The sequence below is a fragment of the Seriola lalandi genome, unplaced genomic scaffold (genome assembly GCF_002814215.2).
Source record: "Seriola lalandi dorsalis isolate HSWRI2012SDOR001 ecotype SW California unplaced genomic scaffold, Sedor1 jcf7180002054464, whole genome shotgun sequence".
NCBI lineage: Eukaryota > Metazoa > Chordata > Actinopteri > Carangiformes > Carangidae > Seriola > Seriola lalandi.
This window is the reverse complement of record NW_019525017.1, coordinates 1,111,955-1,131,308: the sequence shown is the minus strand read 5'-3', so window position 1 is coordinate 1,131,308 and position 19,354 is coordinate 1,111,955. Positions and strand designations below refer to the sequence as shown.

The following is a 19,354-nucleotide window of genomic DNA, read 5'->3' as shown; positions in this document are numbered from 1 at the left end:
TGATGAAGCCATGAATCAGTGAGAGAGAGAGAGAGAGAGAGCCAGGTGAAGGATGAGTGTGAGAAGCTGTGAGAGAGATCAGGCTGTAGAACAGGGATGAACACGAGGGGGGTATTTTGAAGAAAATGAGTGGATGTTCCTGTGGACACCCAAACGGGAAAAAAACTCTTCAGATTTGACTAATTGAGAACAAACAGAATAAAAAGCTGATAGAAAAACAAGGAACTTGAATATTAATAGGCTTGTATCAGTTTGGACACAAGTCTAATTTTGCAGGTCTGATTTATGAATCTTTATATAGTTGAATAACAAGCACAGGACCTGTGTGCTAGGTGTGGTGTTGTTGTGCTGGACTACAAGGGAGTGTCCAGGAGCACTTTGCCCCCGTCTGCCCCTCTCATCTCTCGAGCTTTGTCTCTGGCCACTTCCCTCAAACTCCCCCAGGGACTGACGGAAGTCCACACCCAACAACTCTCCCATCGCTTTGGCTTCCACTTTCCTGAGTGTTTCCCGCTTTGCTGTGTCCATACCTCACCTCAGCCGCACAACAGGACATAATAAAGAGAGGAGCAGGGTGGATGGTGGAGGAGGGTTTGTTGTGTCTTTGGCGTTCCGCAAAACCAATGAAAATCCCCTCAGCGCTGAACAAGCGCACGCCTCATTACCAGTGTGCAATATAATCAGAAGTTCGAATCCACCACAGAAAAGTGTTTTCAGGACCTTGATCAAACCTTCTGTTGACACAGTTGATTTAAAATATTTTTTCTGTTTTATCTGGATTGTACTCAGTGTAATTAACTGTAATGGCTTTAATAGCAAGTGCTAAACCAAACTGTGTCACTGTTGCTACACTGACATTCATACTGCTGTTTTTAGGGGTTCATGCTGGGGTCACAAAGAAATGACAACAATGCAGGAAGTTGAGCTTTGTCAAAATGTCACATGATGTATTAGTTGAGGGAGTATAATTTGAGTGCTCTTTGTTTTGGCTTTATCAGCCCTGCAGCAGTAACCTCAGATGGACTGGAAGGGAGGGGGGCAGAGGACTGTCCGTGTGTACAGGGTTGAGCAGCTCGGGGGCCCCCAGCTACGGGATGTTTTAAAGGAGCACTGAGGCAGTAAATAGCTGGGGAGGTTGGAGGTTCACTCACACAAACTACCGATGCAGTGGCAAACCAGTGTCAGGGTTTCTATGGGAGATAGCTGGCGAGCCATGGTAGGCATGTCGAGCTTTTGTGATTCTTTTACATTTAACCTAAACACCATGTAAATTCCCCAGCTGCTCTTTTACTGCGTGCAGTAAATCTGAGATTTTACAGAGGTGTGTGCAGTAAAAGTTTATGCAGAATTTTGCAAGAAGGAGAAACAGGTGGTGAATTTATCATATAGGTCCAGTGATATGGGTGTTTATTATCTACCCTCATCTGTTCGAAGCAGAAAATGTACCATAGTCAGCCATGACAGGTAACAGATATATAGATTAAGTCTAAACTTTAGCTCCAGGCTGAAGGGGTACGGTGGACCAGAGTGGAAAACAGATTTGGTTTGATTGTGTCTTTGTGTACACGTGGTCAGGATAAAGTGAGCGACTGTGTGGCACCTCAGCTCAGCTGAGTCTGCCATGCCGCTCCCTTAATGGCAATTTATTGCTTCCTGAATCCTGAAAATGGGAGGCTGAGGACAACAGAATTCCAACCACTGTTTTCTACCTCCTTCCCCGTCCAAACGCCCTCAGGGTCCTAAACACTCCCTAAATCTCTCTGCCTTTTAGGCCCTCTCGCTCTCTCCGGCACGCCATTTGTTCTGCGCTTTCAGGGATCTGATTCATGGGCACTTGAAGTGACTTATGTTTGAGAAAAGTTTACCATGGTAGAAACGTTTGGAGCCACATACTCTAATGTAGCTTAAACATTTTTATGTGCTGAGTGAGAGGCTTATGGAGCATGAAATGATCCTGTTGAATTAAAAAGCCTTAAAGAATCAGTTCAAAGTGAATATAAGTGAGAAGAAAATAAATACATGCCAAAACATCAGGAGTGTTTTCTCACAGTATATTTTAATAACACAGACAAACATAAAAATAATCCACAATACTGAGACACAGTTGTTGTTTTTTTTTCCACAGGCCTTTTTCATGCCATTGTTTCTAGAAATTTCTTATTAACATATTTACATTCACATTGATATTCACATAAATTCACATGAAAAATAAAACAGCAAAATGGCAGTGTACGCATTTAAGACATACCACTTCAGCACATCATGGTAATTTGGTATGAACCCCTTTCCCCTTGCTGATATAGTGCACATTACATATGACATCACTTTACAGAACAGAACTGTATACATTAAATGCATATTTTGTTTCTTTAGAGCGAGCCTTGTCCAGTGTAGTCATTTATTTTTCCACCAAAAGTTGGATGTTGACATTTTTCTCTCTATAAATCTCCATCTTTACACTCATCTTTCTAGTACATGATAACACCAGACTTCTGTTATGAATGGCTGTTGTTGAATGTTTAATAAAAAGCTGGCTTGTTTTACTTTCAAACCAAAAAAAAATTGCTTCTTAGTTTTAATTTCTAGCAATATACAGCAACATCCGGAGAGAGCAGTGAATGACATGACAACAACTAAACTTGTAACTGCTTTGGCAAGACTCCTGCAACCAACATCATTTTAAATAACTCTGCTTAAAGTCAAATACAATCCAATTTTAAAGAAATATTGCTTGCTATTGAAATGAAACATATGATCTTACAAAAAATGAGTCTGCATCTCCTTCCCTAAACACAATCTCAGAGTTGGCTAGAATGTGAAAGTGCTTTCAGCACTATATGGAGCTGTGAAAGGTAGCCTTGGCTTCGTGTTACTACTGTATGTGCTCACATTGTCTGTACATATATTAAATTCTTACTTGCTCCACTATGCTACATATAGTTGCTTTTTTTTTTTTTTTTGGTTTTCAGTGCTTGCAGCATCACACTTTCCAGATCATTCCCTTTCCTTAATCAGTGCAAATATATAATTTTTAATATTTCCTTTATTTTAATAATCTCCTTAGTAATAGTAACACTGAGGATGACCCCAGTACAGGGGTAACCAAAAAAATCACCGTCCCATGGTTAGACATTTTCTGCACAAAAACACTGTGGTAAAGAAGGTAGCCTCAGTGTAGCCTCACCAGGACATCAGCTAAAAGGCAGGAAGCTTTTCTGTAGAACTTTTCACAAATGTTCCTGAGTTTCTGAGCAATGACTCTGAATAGGCCTGAATTAATGGCTTAACTTAATTTATCCCGAATGGAAAGCTTTTCAAAAGATTTTCTCTGAACCAGCATGATGGCATCACTGTTTCTACAACTGTCCAATGCCAAATGCTTCTAATCTTTATTTCCACCATGTCTCTCATGTCTCAACTCCACCAGGTCTTTTGGACCAGGTGAGTGCATATTGCACTGAAATGGTGTTGGGAAAGTCCATTTCACTCCTCAGTCCTTTGGGAGTACCCGTCGGTGGCGCCATGGCAACATCGACCGACAGTTGCGCATCGTGGCTTTTTCCGAAACATGGAGCAGGGCTGAGTTTGGCCTGGCTTTGAGTACAACCTTGATTCTGTGCGATAGACGAGCCGCTGCAGAGTTTGAACTCAGTCTACAGGCAGTTCACAGGGTATTTGCTGGGCTGCTTTTGCTATAGTGTACGCCCGCTGGAAGTCCTTGTAGCGGGGAGCGCAGCCCAACCAGGCCTCCCCAAAGTGGACCCGACCGGTGAAAAGGAAGCTGCCTGGCCCCGGTTTGACGCCACACTGCAGCAGAGTCCTGATCTCACCCTTGCTGGTCAGGCGACTGTTGCCGGTGAACAGGGCGTACTTCTGACGAAACACCCGCGTGGCGCTGACCTTGATCACTGCTGCCCGCAAGTTCTCGTCTTCCGCCACTGAACGGATGTTACCGCGCACCACTGTGGATCAACAGAACATTCAGGTTCATTTCTAGTTCATTTCTATGGTTATTTTACAAAACACACTTCTGACTTATGTTAACATAAGATGCTTTACTGTGCTTTTATCATCTTGAAAATGTTGCTGTGTCCTATTTCAGCTAGAGATGTGGTTCAGTGTGGGGTAACGACTGATGGTAAAGCCGTTGGAAGGCCCAGGCTTGGTCACTAATCCCTCTGACTTTTTTTTGCTGGCTGAACTTTTTCTCAGTCCCATTACAACTCAATCAGACGCCTGCAGATTAGCCCACTGCTCTTTCTCTAAGGGGGTGATGTTGGGATTAGTCCACTACAGCGCCTCCAGTAGGAGTTCCTCTGTGTGTGTGTGTGTGTGTGTGTGTGTGTGTGTGTGTGTGTGTGTGTGTGTGTGTGTGTGTGTTGGGGGATGCAGAGAGCTGCTGTTTCACCTTTAACCTTTGCACTTTTGAGAGGAGGGGATTTGCAGGCACTGGGGTGCTCTGCCTTTAAACCAATTCGACACAACCGATTTGTCGATCCTGAGTAGAAATCATTACTTTCTGTAGCTTTGCTGCAAGGACTTCTTGCCATTTGGTGGTCTGGTTTAATATGTTAATCCTATCTGAATTTGAGGCGGGGGCACTCTCAGTGATTTCATTCTTTGCTGTCTTTCACATGTTGCATAGGCAGGGTGGGGAGGGGTTGAAAAAAGGTAACTCACCAAAGTCACTGGTGCAAACAGCCATCAGAATCTCTGTGTTGTTGCAGGGTCTGCAGGCATCTGGAGCGGGAAAAAAGAAAGAAAAGAGAGGGAGAATCGGTTAGTGACCTTACTAAACTCTCTAAACTGCTCGGAAACACCTATATGTTAATACTTATACTGAGCCTCTGGAAACCAAAGGCCGCATTTCCAGATCACATGCACAGGAATGTCAGATGTGAATCCCGACCTGAAACTCTGTGCAAAGACGAGCAACAAAGGAGAGACCAACCGCTGAGTTGTAACAGACAGCTGCTACTTTTACAGTTGGCAGAGGAGGACCAGTGGAGCTTTAAGGTGCAAGGCTCGTCCACCCTAGACGATTTAAAGGCCAAATGAAACTTCCCCCCCTAAAGCCTTTTAGGGTGTCTACAGTCACACCTCATCAAAGCCTAGACAGGGGCCAAGGAAGGGAGTCGGGGAGGACTTCAAAGATTTTTAAAGCAACACAATCCCACTTCCCAGAACATTCAGTGCTCCCTTTCACCTAAGGCCTGACGAATTTTCTTAAAAAAAAAAAAAAAAAAAAAAAAAAAGGACAAAAACCAAACCAGAAAAGCTCTAGCTGTCTGGTCTGACTGAATTGTGGCTAGACAAAAAGTCCTGGCATTTTTTAAAGTTCTCCTTGTGGTTCTTTGGAGGCCCCTTGCCCACCCCACACATTCTCCTCCTTAGTGAAAACCTCTTGATAAATGAGATTCCTTCCTCTCTAGTCCAGAGCAAACCCCCTTCCAAACCTAATCAGTGTGTGTGTGTGTGTGTGTGTGTGTGTGTGTGGGACAGAGAGAGAGAGATGTAGGGGGGAGTATACTCCTACAGACAAGTCTCCCCACAGAGAGGCAGCTCAACAAAAGAGGGGAGCATCTCAGCTGGGCAGAGGCCTCCCTGTCGCCTAGGCGACGGCAGTAATCCCAGAATACTCATGCGGCACCCATTCAAAGGGCTCTGGACTGTGGAGAAAGCCCCACATACTGTGCTTTTGTCCCCCCCCCCCCCCCCCCCCCCCCTCCACACTCCACAGCTCCCTGTCTCCTACTCCAAACCAGCACGCCTCTGGGGAAAGTTTGGCCACTTCCTCCTCTCTGTACTCTACATGGGCCGTGGAAAGTCCAACCAGCCCACAGAGGCCTGTTATGAATTATGAATCATCTACAGGCAGAATTTTATGGTGTATAATATCGTCACTGGTGGGGTAAGACCTTGCATCCAAACTCTTCAGTAAGGAGGAAAAAAAGGGTTGTGACCACAGTTTGGTAGTTTTTATGAGAGTTTTGTGCGACTAAGAAGTCACAGTTTTTGACATCCATAAAGAAACAAGGTGAACTTTCAGACGTTCACATGGCAACTTAAGAAAGAATGTAGTTTGAGAAGAAAAAGTACTTCTGTATTTCCCTTTTCTAGTTAATTCATTAACTAGAAAGAAGAAAATAAATCAAAGTGTATTTGAGCTTAAGTTGGCTGACTAGTGCCTCACTGGCTCACCTTCACTGCTGATGGTGTTGGAGTCCAGTGACAGGCGAGCGGTCCAGTCCCCTCTCAGCTCGTAGCGAAAGGAGGCGATCCTCCTGCTGATGTCCTGGTGAGGTGTAGCTTGCAGGAACAGGGCCACCCTCTCCCCAGGCAGGCGGCTGAAGCACCGGACCCTCGGCGGGGGAGAGGACTCCAGGCGGTCCCCTACCAGCAGCTCCAGGACACCGTCTCTCTCCAGGTAGAGCTGGGCTCCATGGAACTGCTCCGAAGGCTTGACGCAGGCTGTGATGAGGCCTGAGCTGCTGCCGCCGGGCCCCACTGCCACAGAGGGCAGGCGGGGTGAGAGGGTGAGGCGCAGGGCTCCTTTGGGGTACAGCCAGTCTAGAGTGCCCTCTGAGCAGTGGAGGGAGATCTGCTCCACGCTGCCCTGCTGCTGGGACAAACCACTGTGAGAAGGAAAGAAGAGAGGGAAAGGAAGCTGAGTAAAGGTTTCACCATCATTTATCCAGAGTCCCTAACATCATCATCAGTGGATACTTCCCTGAAGTGTACTGACTCACTGCAGGATGGACTGACTGAATGTGAGCCCTGCAAACAGGCAACTTGAACCAAAATTATAATAAGCATTTAGTATAAATACAAAATGACTTAATAAAATAATGAAAACTCCAGCTTCTATAGAACCTATCAAGACATATTCAGAGAAGGCGCCGCCTACTGGCAGCTGTGTGGAAGCAGGGGCCCTTCACATAATCTGTAGGGTCCAATTTTATGAAAATGCATTCATTCTCTGCATGTATTTTAAAATACATAGCTGTGATGAAGCTGCACTTCAACAACTGCATGCACAATGCGTGTTTCCTGCAAGTATCGGAATTAATCCTCCAGTCTCCTGTCTGTCTGGACCCTCTGTGCCTCCTGCAGACAGCCCGGAGGCGCTATCGCTGCAGAGCTCTAGAAACATTTTAATTACGCCCTAATGGCAAGTTTCAACGTGATGCATTCAAACCAGCATTGTCCTTTACCGCTCACTCTGACACCAAACAAGCAAATAAAAAATACAGTGCCACCTGTAGCATCTCTCAGTGGCATTTTTAAAATCATCTTTTCATTCAGCCAAATGAAGAAACAGCAGAGATACAATTAGAAACACTTGCCTGCCTCTCCAGCTGCACTGGTCCTCGGAGTAGTTTGAAAGAGCCACATCAAAAATGGCAAAAAGTAAAATCCAAACTGCGTTAATCCAAACCCCCAAAGCAGACATTTTCAGTGGTGCAAAGTTTAAAAAAAAAAGTCAGAAAAAGATTATTCCAAACCTGCGATGTCCTAAATCTTTATAAAACAACTATTATTCTATCTCTGATAATCTCCATGATTTTGCATCCTCTTACCCTGACGTGTAAGATAAGAGAATACTACTAAACTCTCACAGCTCTGCCTTCAACTCCCCGGGCTGCTGTGCGTCAGGGAGCGCAGAGCTGTGAAGTTATTCCCCCTCAGAAAAACTTCACGGACCAATCAGAGTGCTGCAAGAGAAACTTTAAACCACTCACACAGCGCGAGGGGGGGAGGGACGTCTGACCTGCAGAATGAGTAACAGTATGCAAAGATAAACCAAGATACAATTCACTATTGTGATGAAGCTGTCTGCTTAGAAATGACTAATTAACGTAATTTAAAATGTGAGTTTAAAGGACCCCCCCAACCCCCTCAGACACATATTTAGATATATAAAAAAAAAATACTCTGCCTGAATTGTAATTTGTATCTAATATATTTTTGTCCACCAAAAAATTAACTAACCTTTAATTAAATCTTATCATCTCCCTCATTTAAAATATGCAAATAGTGTTCATTTCAAATGTTTAACTGCTAAAACACTAGATGTCCATTGTCAGTGTATTTTCACTGGAGGCTTCAGCTTTCCACAATACGCTTGTGTGAGTAGATGGTATTGGACGGGCATTGGTTTCCAAACTGGTGGTGATGTCACAAAGTACTCGTACATGCACGTCTTAAACGCAAATCTAAGGTGAGAAACATGGCCCCCCTTCAGCAAAAGAATGTGAAATCTGCTTTCTAGTGTCTAACTTTTCACATGTCTCATTTCTGTCAGGGCCAAATATTCAACTGTGCTAACAATGAGCAAAGGACGTTTCTTTTAGTGGAGGGGGACTTTAAATAAGCCAATTAAAATTATGTTTGCTTCTTTGTGTTGCTGGGTTTTATAGCAGGTATCTTTTTTTTTTCTTTCATACCCACTTTCTGGTTGTTAGATTTAAACACAAAGGAAATCCTACTTCATAATTATAATTAACTGTGGTTCTTTTTTTTAAACATCCCAAATCACATAATAATAATAAATGATAAAACTTTTCATGGATTTGGTCAGTAGGCTACTTTACACCGGCTTCATTCTGCAACATACTATTTTTAACAACACCAATCATTTCAAAAGCTTCTTATTAGCATATTAATGTTCACGAGACTTGAAGTAAATAAAGGATAAATCAAATCAAGTCAGAAAAAGGAGAGACATAAAGCCCTAGTCACAGTTCAATAATGCTAACCTGATTGTCAGACCCATCATATATGATGGTGACGACGCCTCCTCTGGTTGTCGTGCCCTCTGCCCTTTACCCCGCTGAGCTTCTCTTTCATGTTGTGGTATTTATAACCAAATCAAATATTCTTTTGTGCTAACACTGCCATGCATCTCCCTGAGCCAGTGACTTTCAGTGTACGTGTGTGTGTGTGTGTGTGTGTGTGTGTGTGTGTGTGTGTGTGTGTGTGTGTGTGTGTGTGTGTGTGATGAAAGTCTAGGCCCCTCCGATGGAGTTATGACAAGGCCTCAGACCAACACAATGGCACATGTGCAGAAATCCAGCTGCTTTATTGTCTGCAGCAGGACAGAGCTTTGTTTTCTGCAGGCCATTCCAAAGCAGCAGAGTTTAAAGCGTAGAGCGACGGGTGGAAAGGGGTGGCTGTGCAACCCAGTCAAAGAAAAATGAATACATTAGTGCCTAAACTTAGCTATGGACTTCAGAAATATGTCACAGCTTCCACGTGTGCACAGTGAAGTCAGACACGGACAGTCAAATTTACACACTTTGTCAAAGCCATCAGTGAGTATGTATTCATACGCGTGTCCACTAAAACAATAGCACACACTCAGCGTGACCCTGGTATGACCCAAACTACAGTCTTCTGCAGCCTGGATCATGTTCAATGCTTTCATGTGGCTGTATAGATCTTACAGTTCAAACACAGTGAGACTAAACTTATTTGATGTGGTTATTCTCACTTTTTAACTGGGAGTTTTCATCCCTCAAAAAAGTGATGGAGTAGGGAATGGAGAGGTAAACAAAAAATGTATGTGAAAATTACATTTATTAAACATGAATTAAGTCATACACAGAGTTATGTCAGTGCATGTGACTGTGTCATTCCAAAGTGAATGCATTATTGTAACCAGAATGGTGCACTGAGTGAATTAAAAGAAGACATTTTTGCAAATGCACTTACTGGCTTTTTCTCGTGGAGTTAGTTGAGAAGATCCACTCTTGTATTTGTGCTGCAAATGTGAAGTAGAAAAAATCATTGAAGTTAGATTCTGGCTTATCCATTTATACATGTCGTTTTATTAGAAGTTTTGCCCTCTCCATGATTTATGTGTAATAAAAGCATTTTATCTATTAATCAAAGATACAATTAATTTTTATGTGGAATGACTAGTTAGTGTCAGAGGAGCTTTGATCTGAATCAGCGTGCAGACCTCCATTCAATCAGTCTTACTGTTAAAGGTCAGTGTGAGTGTTTGAATCATCAGACCTACTTGTTGCTCTTCTGCATCACCATCTTTGACTGATGAAAGACGGTCTGTTTGTCCCCATACTTTAACCGCTGAACCAGATTCCCGCCATGTTGTGGCCTCTGCTTGTCCTCTGTGTTCTCACCGGCCCGCCAATGAGAGCGTCTTCAAATGGTGCTGCTGTACGCATACGAGAGTTTGCACACATGTGTTAGTGCTGTGTCTATTTATTTGGTATACTGTATCCCTCTATGTGTGTGGGCGTGTGCAAACACAGAGAGGATGTAGTGGCAGTGTGGTGTTACTGGTGTTTATGGGACCTTGACGTTGTGTGTAACTTTCTCTCGCTGCCTCTTCTCGCCTTTTCAGAAATAAAGAGGCAGGTTGTGTCATTAATACATGATAACATAAGAATTTCACATGTTTTGTCTCTGTGATGCAACATAAGTCCAACATGGCTGACATTTAAAGACTTCTAATTCTGCAGTAGACTCGAAGAGTCACTGAACGTCACACTTTGCTAAAAAGGACTTAACACAACCTTTAGATGTGCTGTATGAAATAGGCTGACTGGGTTTAGAAATTCTGTATAATTCAAACAAATTCGGTGCAGCAGTTGCATGTCTACCTAAAATGCCCCAGCTGACACACCAGAGGACGACCTGACCGCAGTTGAGAAGTTGAGATGCCCTCGTTCCCAGACTTTTCAGCAGCTTCCCATGGCACCTCGGTGCTAATCCGGCTGATCTGACATTGCTGCTGTTTGTTTTCCTGCACAGTGTCATCTATCTGCTGGTAATGAGATCTAAGACCTTGACGGGATACTCTGATAATCAGCCCATGTTCAGGGTAGCAGAAAATATGCCCTTCCCGCCCCAGGATTGTGCTGTGTCTTATGTTTCTGCCGGGTCAGTCATGGGAAACACTGTTAAAGTGTCTGTGGAATCAGGATCACGCAGTCCAATTGCCTGTAGAATTATTTTAAGGCGAGACGAGAAAAACCTTGATATCCTGAATGCCAGGGTACATTTACTGAAAATCACATTCTTCAACGCACACTTGAAAAATAAAAGTACAACATGTACTAAAGACATGTGGATTTTGTTTCCATTATGGCTATTATTCCTTTACATTTTTTAACTAACAATATCTGGAATTACAGTGTAGCTGCAAGGTCCAGAGAGCGTTGGATGTAAAATGAATGTGCAACCAGTCTTTCCTTCCTTTGTATGGTTGTGTATGTGTTTATAGGGAAAAGGCTATCTGAACTACTCCCTCACTCTGTTGTAGTTTTGTGTTGTGATGAGCCAGTGAGAGCAGTGAGGTCGACACTTTCCCACCTCCCCATGCAGGTGAAGGGGCTCCTGGTCGAATGGCGACGAGAGGCTGTGAGAAGAACCAACGCTCGGAGCTCGGAAAAACTCATGCTGATATTTACCCTGCGAGCCCCCATGAGAGCCCCATGTGAAAACTGACACCTGCTCTCTCATTGCACTTTCTCAGGATCCTGATTGTGTATGTGTTTGTTTGTATGACAGTAAATTTCTTCTTTGTGCCTCTCATCTCAGTTTGTGTAGTTTGTGTGTGTGACTGTGTGTGTGTGTGTGTGTGTGTGTGTGTGTGTGTGTGTGTGTGTGTGTGTGTGTGTGTTAGTGTAAAGCCCAGTGGGAAACTGAATACAAGAGGGCCCTACACCAGATAAACAGTCAGAGAGGGTTGATAGCAAACGCAGCTGGAAACGCGCAGAGACACCCTGAGAATGCTCTCTAATGCTTTTCTAAACATGTAATAGATCACTTAGCTGCACTGTCACAATACTCTCATACGGCCCTCGCATGCTTTAATCTTCTCCATCGGGATCGCACATAAATTTTGCATGAAGATGTTTCCTATGAGTTGTTATACTGAGATGAATAATCTCATGATCAAGTCGGGAATGACACAAATCACAGGAGATTTATTTGTGGCCGCCGGGGTCAAGTCTCAGTTTACACATGTTTTGCAGTAATCTCGCATACTTTTTCTGCCTCTCTCTCTTACAGCTCACAGTCTCACTGGCATGCACACACGGTCTTGTTTTAGTTTATCATAGTTGTTTTATCTCATACATCACTGTCATTTGTGTTTGTGGCTCTTCAAAGTACTTTCTGACAATTTCATTTATTTTAAGTGCTTTGAAGATGTTCATTTAAATCTTCTTTATGGCGTTCCACTTTTTTTTTTTGCATTCAGCAGCTCCAAATATAACCTAATTATAGTATCTGGGGTCAGAGGTCACAGCTGGGTCCCTTAGGGACTGTTCATTAGCAAAATGGAGGGAAGAGGCTGCAGGTGCCCTTGTGCCTTCATGACTGAAGTTTTAAACTCCATCTTTTTTTTCAGCCCTTTTCCTTTATAATACGTATACATGTTAGGCCTCTATGTTAGATAGACATTTTGTTATTTAACAAAACATTATTATAGCCTATATTATATATACTATTTGATTTTATTGAATCACACTTGTCACTAACTAATGTCACTTACTTTGTGTTAGTAATTCCTGTTCCTTGTGATTTGTCATACGAGACTCCTAGTTCATAAAACTGCGGCGATAGATGGTGACTTAAAAGACACTTACTTAAATTAAAGTCTTCAAGATTGCCACTTTAACTAAAGTACCACCACCATGTTTCACAGGGAAATAATTACTAGTAAAACATTTTTCAGCAATAGTCATGAGTAACTTTGCAGATACTCTCAGCTTATAAAATGCACTGTGTTAAACTATCCAACAGTACATAAAGTAGTACACAAAATTACACCTTAATGCATCAGTTGTGACAACCATTAATGTAATATATAATCATATAACACCTGAAGGAGCCAGTTTTCTGCATCATGAGTACTTTTTCTTTTGATATTTTAAGTATACCTCTGTACTTTTACTTAAGTAAGATGATCAGTGCAGGGGTTTTACTTATAATTGAGTGTTTTTGCACTAGGTGATTGAAGTACTTCTTCTACAACCATTTGTGTATTCGGGGCCAAACACTGGTCTGATTCAACCCTGAAAATGTTTAGTAATGCATCCTGAAATGCTGATTAAGACAGCAAAGAGCTTGAGATGCCAGTATTCCACATTGCAGTCTCTCTGCCAACTGACTTCCCCATATACATCTTCAATCATTCAGATTCCCCTTGAGCTTTTATCGCTCTCCTTTATTCACTTATTTTATGTCAAAATTCATTTCTACTGTTTACGAACCTCACAGCTCTTCTGAATTGTTTCCCTCTCAACGTGTAGAAGCCTGATGATTACTGTATTCCTATCTTGACAAAGCAGTTAGATCCAATCTCTTATCTCAGTGTAAGAAGATAATGATGGTGTCATTGAACTGAGACTGACTTTACACAGGGACAGTGTCAATAGTGCAGCCAACCTTGATGTCCTTTGCATTGATTCTCACATTCCTCAATGTTCAAAAGCACACAAGGGAATAGTTTAGCTCAAGGGTAAACAGGCCGGTCTCTTTTAAAGTGGTTCTTCACACAACGTTGCCACTGCTAAGTCAGAGGATTTGATTTTTTACTGTCAGTGCTTGATTGCGAGCAGCAGACAGAGATGAAAACACATCCGATCACCGCAGAATGCACAGGAAGTGTCCTGTGGTACACGAGGTTTAAGGGTAAATTTAGACTACAAAGCATCTGCAGTCAGCACCACAGTTTTTGATTGTAGCCAGATTGAAGCAGGCATGTGTTATGCTCCTTTATAAATGCTGTATTCCCTCATTAGAGTGTGGAAATGTGTGCGAGATTTGGTCTGTAAATGGTTTGGTCTGTCTTGTTTTTGGAGGGAAACCCACTTTAGTCATTTCCCTTTAGAAGACAGCATCTCCAGCCCCTTTCACTCCACATTTATGACACTCATTAGCTGCAATTAGCTGCATCTCCCTATCCCACTATTTGTAATCTAGATGAGAGAATTGTTATCAGCAGCCCAGCGGTGCTATAATGATGCCCTGGGCCTGGTGAGTTTGATAGACAGTGTTGTTGGAGCCCAGCTGGGGGTCAGACAGAGGTTCTCCGCTGTCTGTCTTGGTTGCTGCTCTCCCACCCCCACACTGTCTCTAATTGGCTGAATCAATTTGGAGGGAAACTTAACAAGAAGCAGGATCCCTCCAAAATTGACAATAGGTATAGTGTTTTACATATGTCCACAGGAAAGACAGATGTTGTCGCTCTTGACCACATCCACATTTAAATACCCCTATTTGGATACAATGGGAGCGAATACAAAGGGACTATATTTTGGCGGTCTTGGCAGATGCATAATTCTGGCGGCCAAGACGAGTCCATGTTCTTAAAGTCGTTGTGATAGACCTCTCATTTCAATTCAAATAAAAGTCAAACTTTTATTAGATTTTAAAGCATAAGCTGATATTTACTCAATGTCCACATCTGTGCCATGTTGAGTACATCAGTTACACTGAAGACAGGATGGATAGCTGTCAAACATGGGAACTAAAAGTAACTCAGATCTTGAAAATGTGTCATACTGCAACATTAACATTTTCAGCCTCCATTGAGAGGATGGGGCCTTTTGTTTTAAAAAATAACAGACAAGAATTGACATTTTGGAAAAAACTATTTTAAATATGAATATTAGCCTTATTTCAGGGAGGTAAATTAACCCTTCAGCTAGCAGCATGTACCATAAATTTGAAAGAGGGGAAACCGGTAGCATGTTAACATTTTATATCTTGTTTTTTTGATCCGTTAAAAGTGTAAAAAGTTGAGGTTTAACAGTCTTGGTGTTAAGAACAGCTGCTGGTGCCAGCTGAGTCATATTAATATTCTTATCTAAACATCGGCACAAAGGCAAATAAGTGCATTTGTGAAAATGTTGAACTCCATCCATCCATCCATTTTCTTCCGCTTATCCTCTAGTAGGGTCGCAGGGGGGCTGGAGCCTATCCCAGCATCTTTTCGGGCGAGAAGCGGGGTACGCTAACACATTACAGACAAATAACCTGATGAGTCCTTGTAATTCCACGGTCACAGATGTTTCCATTACATTAAAAACACTTCATTATGATGTGATTCGATGTGATATTCAATTGTATTAGAATGTATCAAAAATCCTATATAACTTATACCTTGAACCTCTCTTGCTTGTCTTTCTTTAAAAACTAACATGCAGAAAGTGTTACCAAGTAAAAAACAAAAAGGATGGATGGTCAGTTTTTTCTTTTGCTGCGTGACTGCACTCGATCTCCTCCCCCTCCTCCTCCCCCTCCTCCTCCTCCTCCTCCTCCTCCTTCCCTGCACGGTGTCCTGCTCAGTGAATTGAGTTTGGTCAGCCTAGGCCATCCTTGGCTGTGCAGAATATAATTAGCCTGCCTACACACATACACAATCACACTCACACAGACTTTAAACTTTAAACCCCCCCCCCCCCCCTTTACAATGACCCACTCACACAATAGACACATGCCAATACTCGGACCCCCTCGGCTATCTCCCCATGCACAAAAAACTCCCTGTTCATCCTTGAAGCCTCCTCCCTCCTGCTCACTCAGCAGAATAATGAGTCTGATGAGATTACATTTTCTCATATCGCATTTCACATCATATCATAGAAATGATAAAGAGCTTAACAGGTGCTGAATCTCAGCTGTTACAGTGGAGATATGAAATCCGGCCGGTGGTCGGAATTACAGTAGACATTGCCTCGAGGTATTAAGTTTCAGGTGATGAAGTTAATAATGTGTTACAGTTTCAAAGCTGGATGCTGTGAAGTTTGTAACCAAAGATGGAGCTGAGCTTTAGCTTCATAAACCATTGAAACTAATGATCTAAAGTCAATGCTTTTTACTTTTCCAAGTACAACTGCGACAAGAACCGCCACTTGCAACAGTTTTCATTTAAGTGATGAAATGTTACAGCTTGGTCATAAAATTGTATAAAATGAAAACACCAAAGGATAAGAGGTAAGACGAGACGATATGAGGGTAAAATTCACAGGATTAAAGCATCACATGGCAGTAATTCTACAGGAATACTAAGAAAGTGATTTAATGATCATTTTTCCAGCCTTAGCAGTAATCCAAGCATCTTTACATCTCAGCCCCCAGATGACAATTAAACTCTCTGAATAGAGACTCAGTGGGACCATAATTGCGCACCAAATCTGAATCCAAAGCGTCTTTTATCTCCCACCATCTTTCATCAACTCCATTCAGATTCTTTGGTGACCTGTAGCTCGTCCCTGAGCCCCTTTTGATCAGTTTTTAAAAAAAAATGCCATTGCACACGACCCCTTTGCTCTCCTCAGCACCTGCACTTCAGTGTCCTCCAGCTCATCAGTGGAACCTGTCTTTTGAGAATGTATGCATCTGTTGCAAATGAGGTAGCCTTTGTTGGGGGGAAAACCCTTGAGGGGACCGCCAAAATTTGCTGTCTCCCTGGCTCCATCATTGAGTAAATCCCAACCCCCAGCTTCTCTGACACACACACACACACACACACACTCACCTCTTACTTCAGGGGTATCATATCACCTATCCCTTGGGGTATAGTGGAGTACAAGGCTGGATGTTCTCATGATAACAGGTGTATTTGAATGTACACAACAGGTGGCTGTTTGTTCGATTTACCATTGTTTTCTATTAGTTTTTTTTTAATGAAGCAACGCTGATATGTTTTTTTCATATTACTCAGTGGAATTAATGAACATTTAGCGGTATTTATTTTTAATCATTTTGTTTTAAACAGGACTTATCATTGTGGAAGTGGCCATTAGCTCCTGCTTTTACGCTTTGATGAATTCTGAAAAGCAAAGCAGAGGCAATAAATATTTATCTCACAGCTCCATGTGGTTGTTTGGTTTTTATTTGCTTCATCTGACCCAAGACTGATGAACAGAGGAAGCTGATAGAGGGGAAAGAAGAGGAATGACAAAACAGAGCCTGTCCTCTGACTGAGCGACTCTTCAATAGAGGTTGTTTCTTTCTGCAGTGAACTGTGTCGTCCTGCAGAGAAGTGCAGACGAGTGAGAAACCAAAGTAAAAGGGAACTCGGTGAATAACTAGAGCATGGAGTATAGACCTGAATCGCCAACACATTCATGCATGCACACATATGCATGAGCGCGTATACTTTTCCTCTCTATGCCACGTACACACGCACACACACGCACACACACACACACACACACACACACACACGAAAACACACATTCATACATAGTCCCAGCTCAAAGATTTTGGGCCTATCTGCACATGTATGCAGGCTAATCAGGGCCTCTTCACAGACAGAAAGCAAGGGGTCACTCAGGGTGAGATGTTTGTGATGGAAATTTGGACGGCAGGCGTAGGAAAACAAAGCTAGAGACAAGACGCCCCAGAGACGACATACTTTACACATGAGATAACACACATTGGGGAGTTACAAAAAAAAAAAAAACCTTAAAATAGGATAACAAAGCCTTTCTCATTCATATTACTGACGGAAAGCTCCACTGCAGACACTTTCACAAAATTGTAAGAGAATAGTTGGATTTAGAAAATATTTTGTCTGTAGATTTAACGCTGAGAGATGGTGTAGACAAACAAATAGCTTTAGTGGAATCTGCATATGCACAGGGTTCAGGATTTAGCTCATCCTCATTCTGGTGTGTTGCACAGCAGAATGTATGACTTTTTCTAAAATTGTTTAAAATAATGTTATTCTATTTCCAACAAAGAAACAGGCAACAGGCAAAGAGGCAAACTATTCCACTGATTTCATATGATCCAGTGGTGAAGGTATCACGCCACCCTGTTCATTCCATCACCACTGGAGCCCAGCACATATAACTTTAACTGGGCATGTAGCTTATAGACCGGGGGCATCCGATGGAACCGCTGCACCTCACTGAGAAATCACACAAAGATGGGATTTAATGGCCCTTCGATTGAGCGGTTCTGAAAAGCCAACCTCTGACCCCCAGCCTTGACCCCTGGCAACCCCTCCCATCCTCCAGGGTCCAGTGCTTGTCATTGGTCATTTGTCAAACTCCTCACACTGATCTGATTACCGTCCAATTTGGGATCTGCCGACTACACACTTCTAGGATCAAGACAAGCTGCTTTCAGCAACTTTACATGACAACAAATAGCTGGATTGTTGTGGGAAGAGTAAAGGGACAAGAATTTCATCTATTCAGGCAGGAGAGACAGACAAAGCTTTATATAAATGGCAACCTCGGTATCTACTAATGAAGAACTGATGCAAATGGGATTTGCGTTAAAACTGTTCAAGAAAACACACTATCGTCATAATTCCTACTGAATCATAGGTTAACAAAACAAAGACGATGACTGAAAACAGAGGGGGAGAATAAACAGATGAATCATCAAGTGAATCATCCAAACTAAACATGTCTCACATTGATCGCATCCAAAACTAATGATTAACAGCATCCAGACACAGGAATCTTCTCTGTTCATCTTTTAAGTATGCCAGTATATCTATATTAGTCCAAAACAGCACAGTTACTACTTTGATAAAGAGAGCCCTAATGACACAGTGACATTTTATTTGACTGTTAAATTCCAAGTGTAAAATATATTCACTATTTGGCGCCCTAAAAAGTGTCCACGCTGGAACAAAACACGTGGCCTAGCACATATCCTGATTCTAAAAACCTCACAGTGCAATTTTTGCATTTTGCTTTTCATGTGTGAATAAATATAAAGAAAATGGTGATCCCTTGTAAATCCAACCTTTTGTTCTCAGTATTGTACAGTTTATCATTTCATTCAAAAAAGCTACCAGAGCTAGCTAGCTTGCTAACTGTCAGTTAGTATAAGCTGTAAATTCTCTCTTGCAAAACTTAATGTGGAAAAATGAGCGTGGTGTGACAGTGACTTTTTGTTGAATAACTGCTTTCAAACTCTAAAGGCAAAGAAAAAACACTATTTTGAAGGGATAAAAAATGTAAAAATAATATGTGTTAATGGTGAAAAATGTGCAAACTGTGCTTTGTAGGTCTGTACCATGTATGGACTATATGTGTGGATTATGTAAATACATGTATGAAGTGCAATGCTTTTATCATTGGTGTGTGTGTGTGTGTGTGTGTGTGTGTGTGTGTGTGTGTGTGTGTCACTGCTCATATTCTGACTGCTCTGAAAATCTTCTGCAATGGACTCAGTCAGTCAAATATAACAAATGCCTTATCCTGTTCAGCCCTGGAAGATCGCACACACCCACACACACACACACACACACACACACACACACAAACACAATTAGCCCATAGCTCATTATGTCTGCTTTAGCTCCTTTGGATTGTGCTGGGGTGGGTGTGTCTGGGGTTTAGGGCAG

At 42.3% G+C, this 19,354-nt stretch overlaps 1 protein-coding gene across 1 annotated transcript; it reads right to left on the bottom strand.

Annotated features, from left to right (window-relative positions):
• Positions 1–2,037: 2,037 nt before the first annotated feature.
• On the bottom strand, positions 2,038–7,877 carry metrn (meteorin, glial cell differentiation regulator). Its single transcript, XM_023411382.2, has 4 exons — positions 7,347–7,877; positions 6,202–6,635; positions 4,681–4,740; positions 2,038–3,962 (listed from the first exon to the last, which is right to left on the bottom strand). The coding sequence occupies exons 1-4, from the start codon at positions 7,451–7,453 to the stop codon at positions 3,649–3,651; spliced, it is 915 nt and encodes a 304-aa protein (XP_023267150.1). The 5' UTR covers positions 7,454–7,877; the 3' UTR covers positions 2,038–3,648.
• Positions 7,878–19,354: the final 11,477 nt, after the last annotated feature.

Excerpts from the sequence above, each read along its gene's own strand:
- metrn (XM_023411382.2), bottom strand. The coding sequence starts at position 7,453 with ATGTCTGCTTTGGGGGTTTGGATTAACGCAGTTTGGATTTTACTTTTT. Across the intron at positions 6,636-7,346 it reads CAGTGCAGCTGGAGAGGCAG|TGGTTTGTCCCAGCAGCAGG; the intron begins GCAAGTGTTTCT and ends TCCTTCTCACAG. Across the intron at positions 4,741-6,201 it reads CAACACCATCAGCAGTGAAG|ATGCCTGCAGACCCTGCAAC; the intron begins GTGAGCCAGTGA and ends TTCCCGCTCCAG.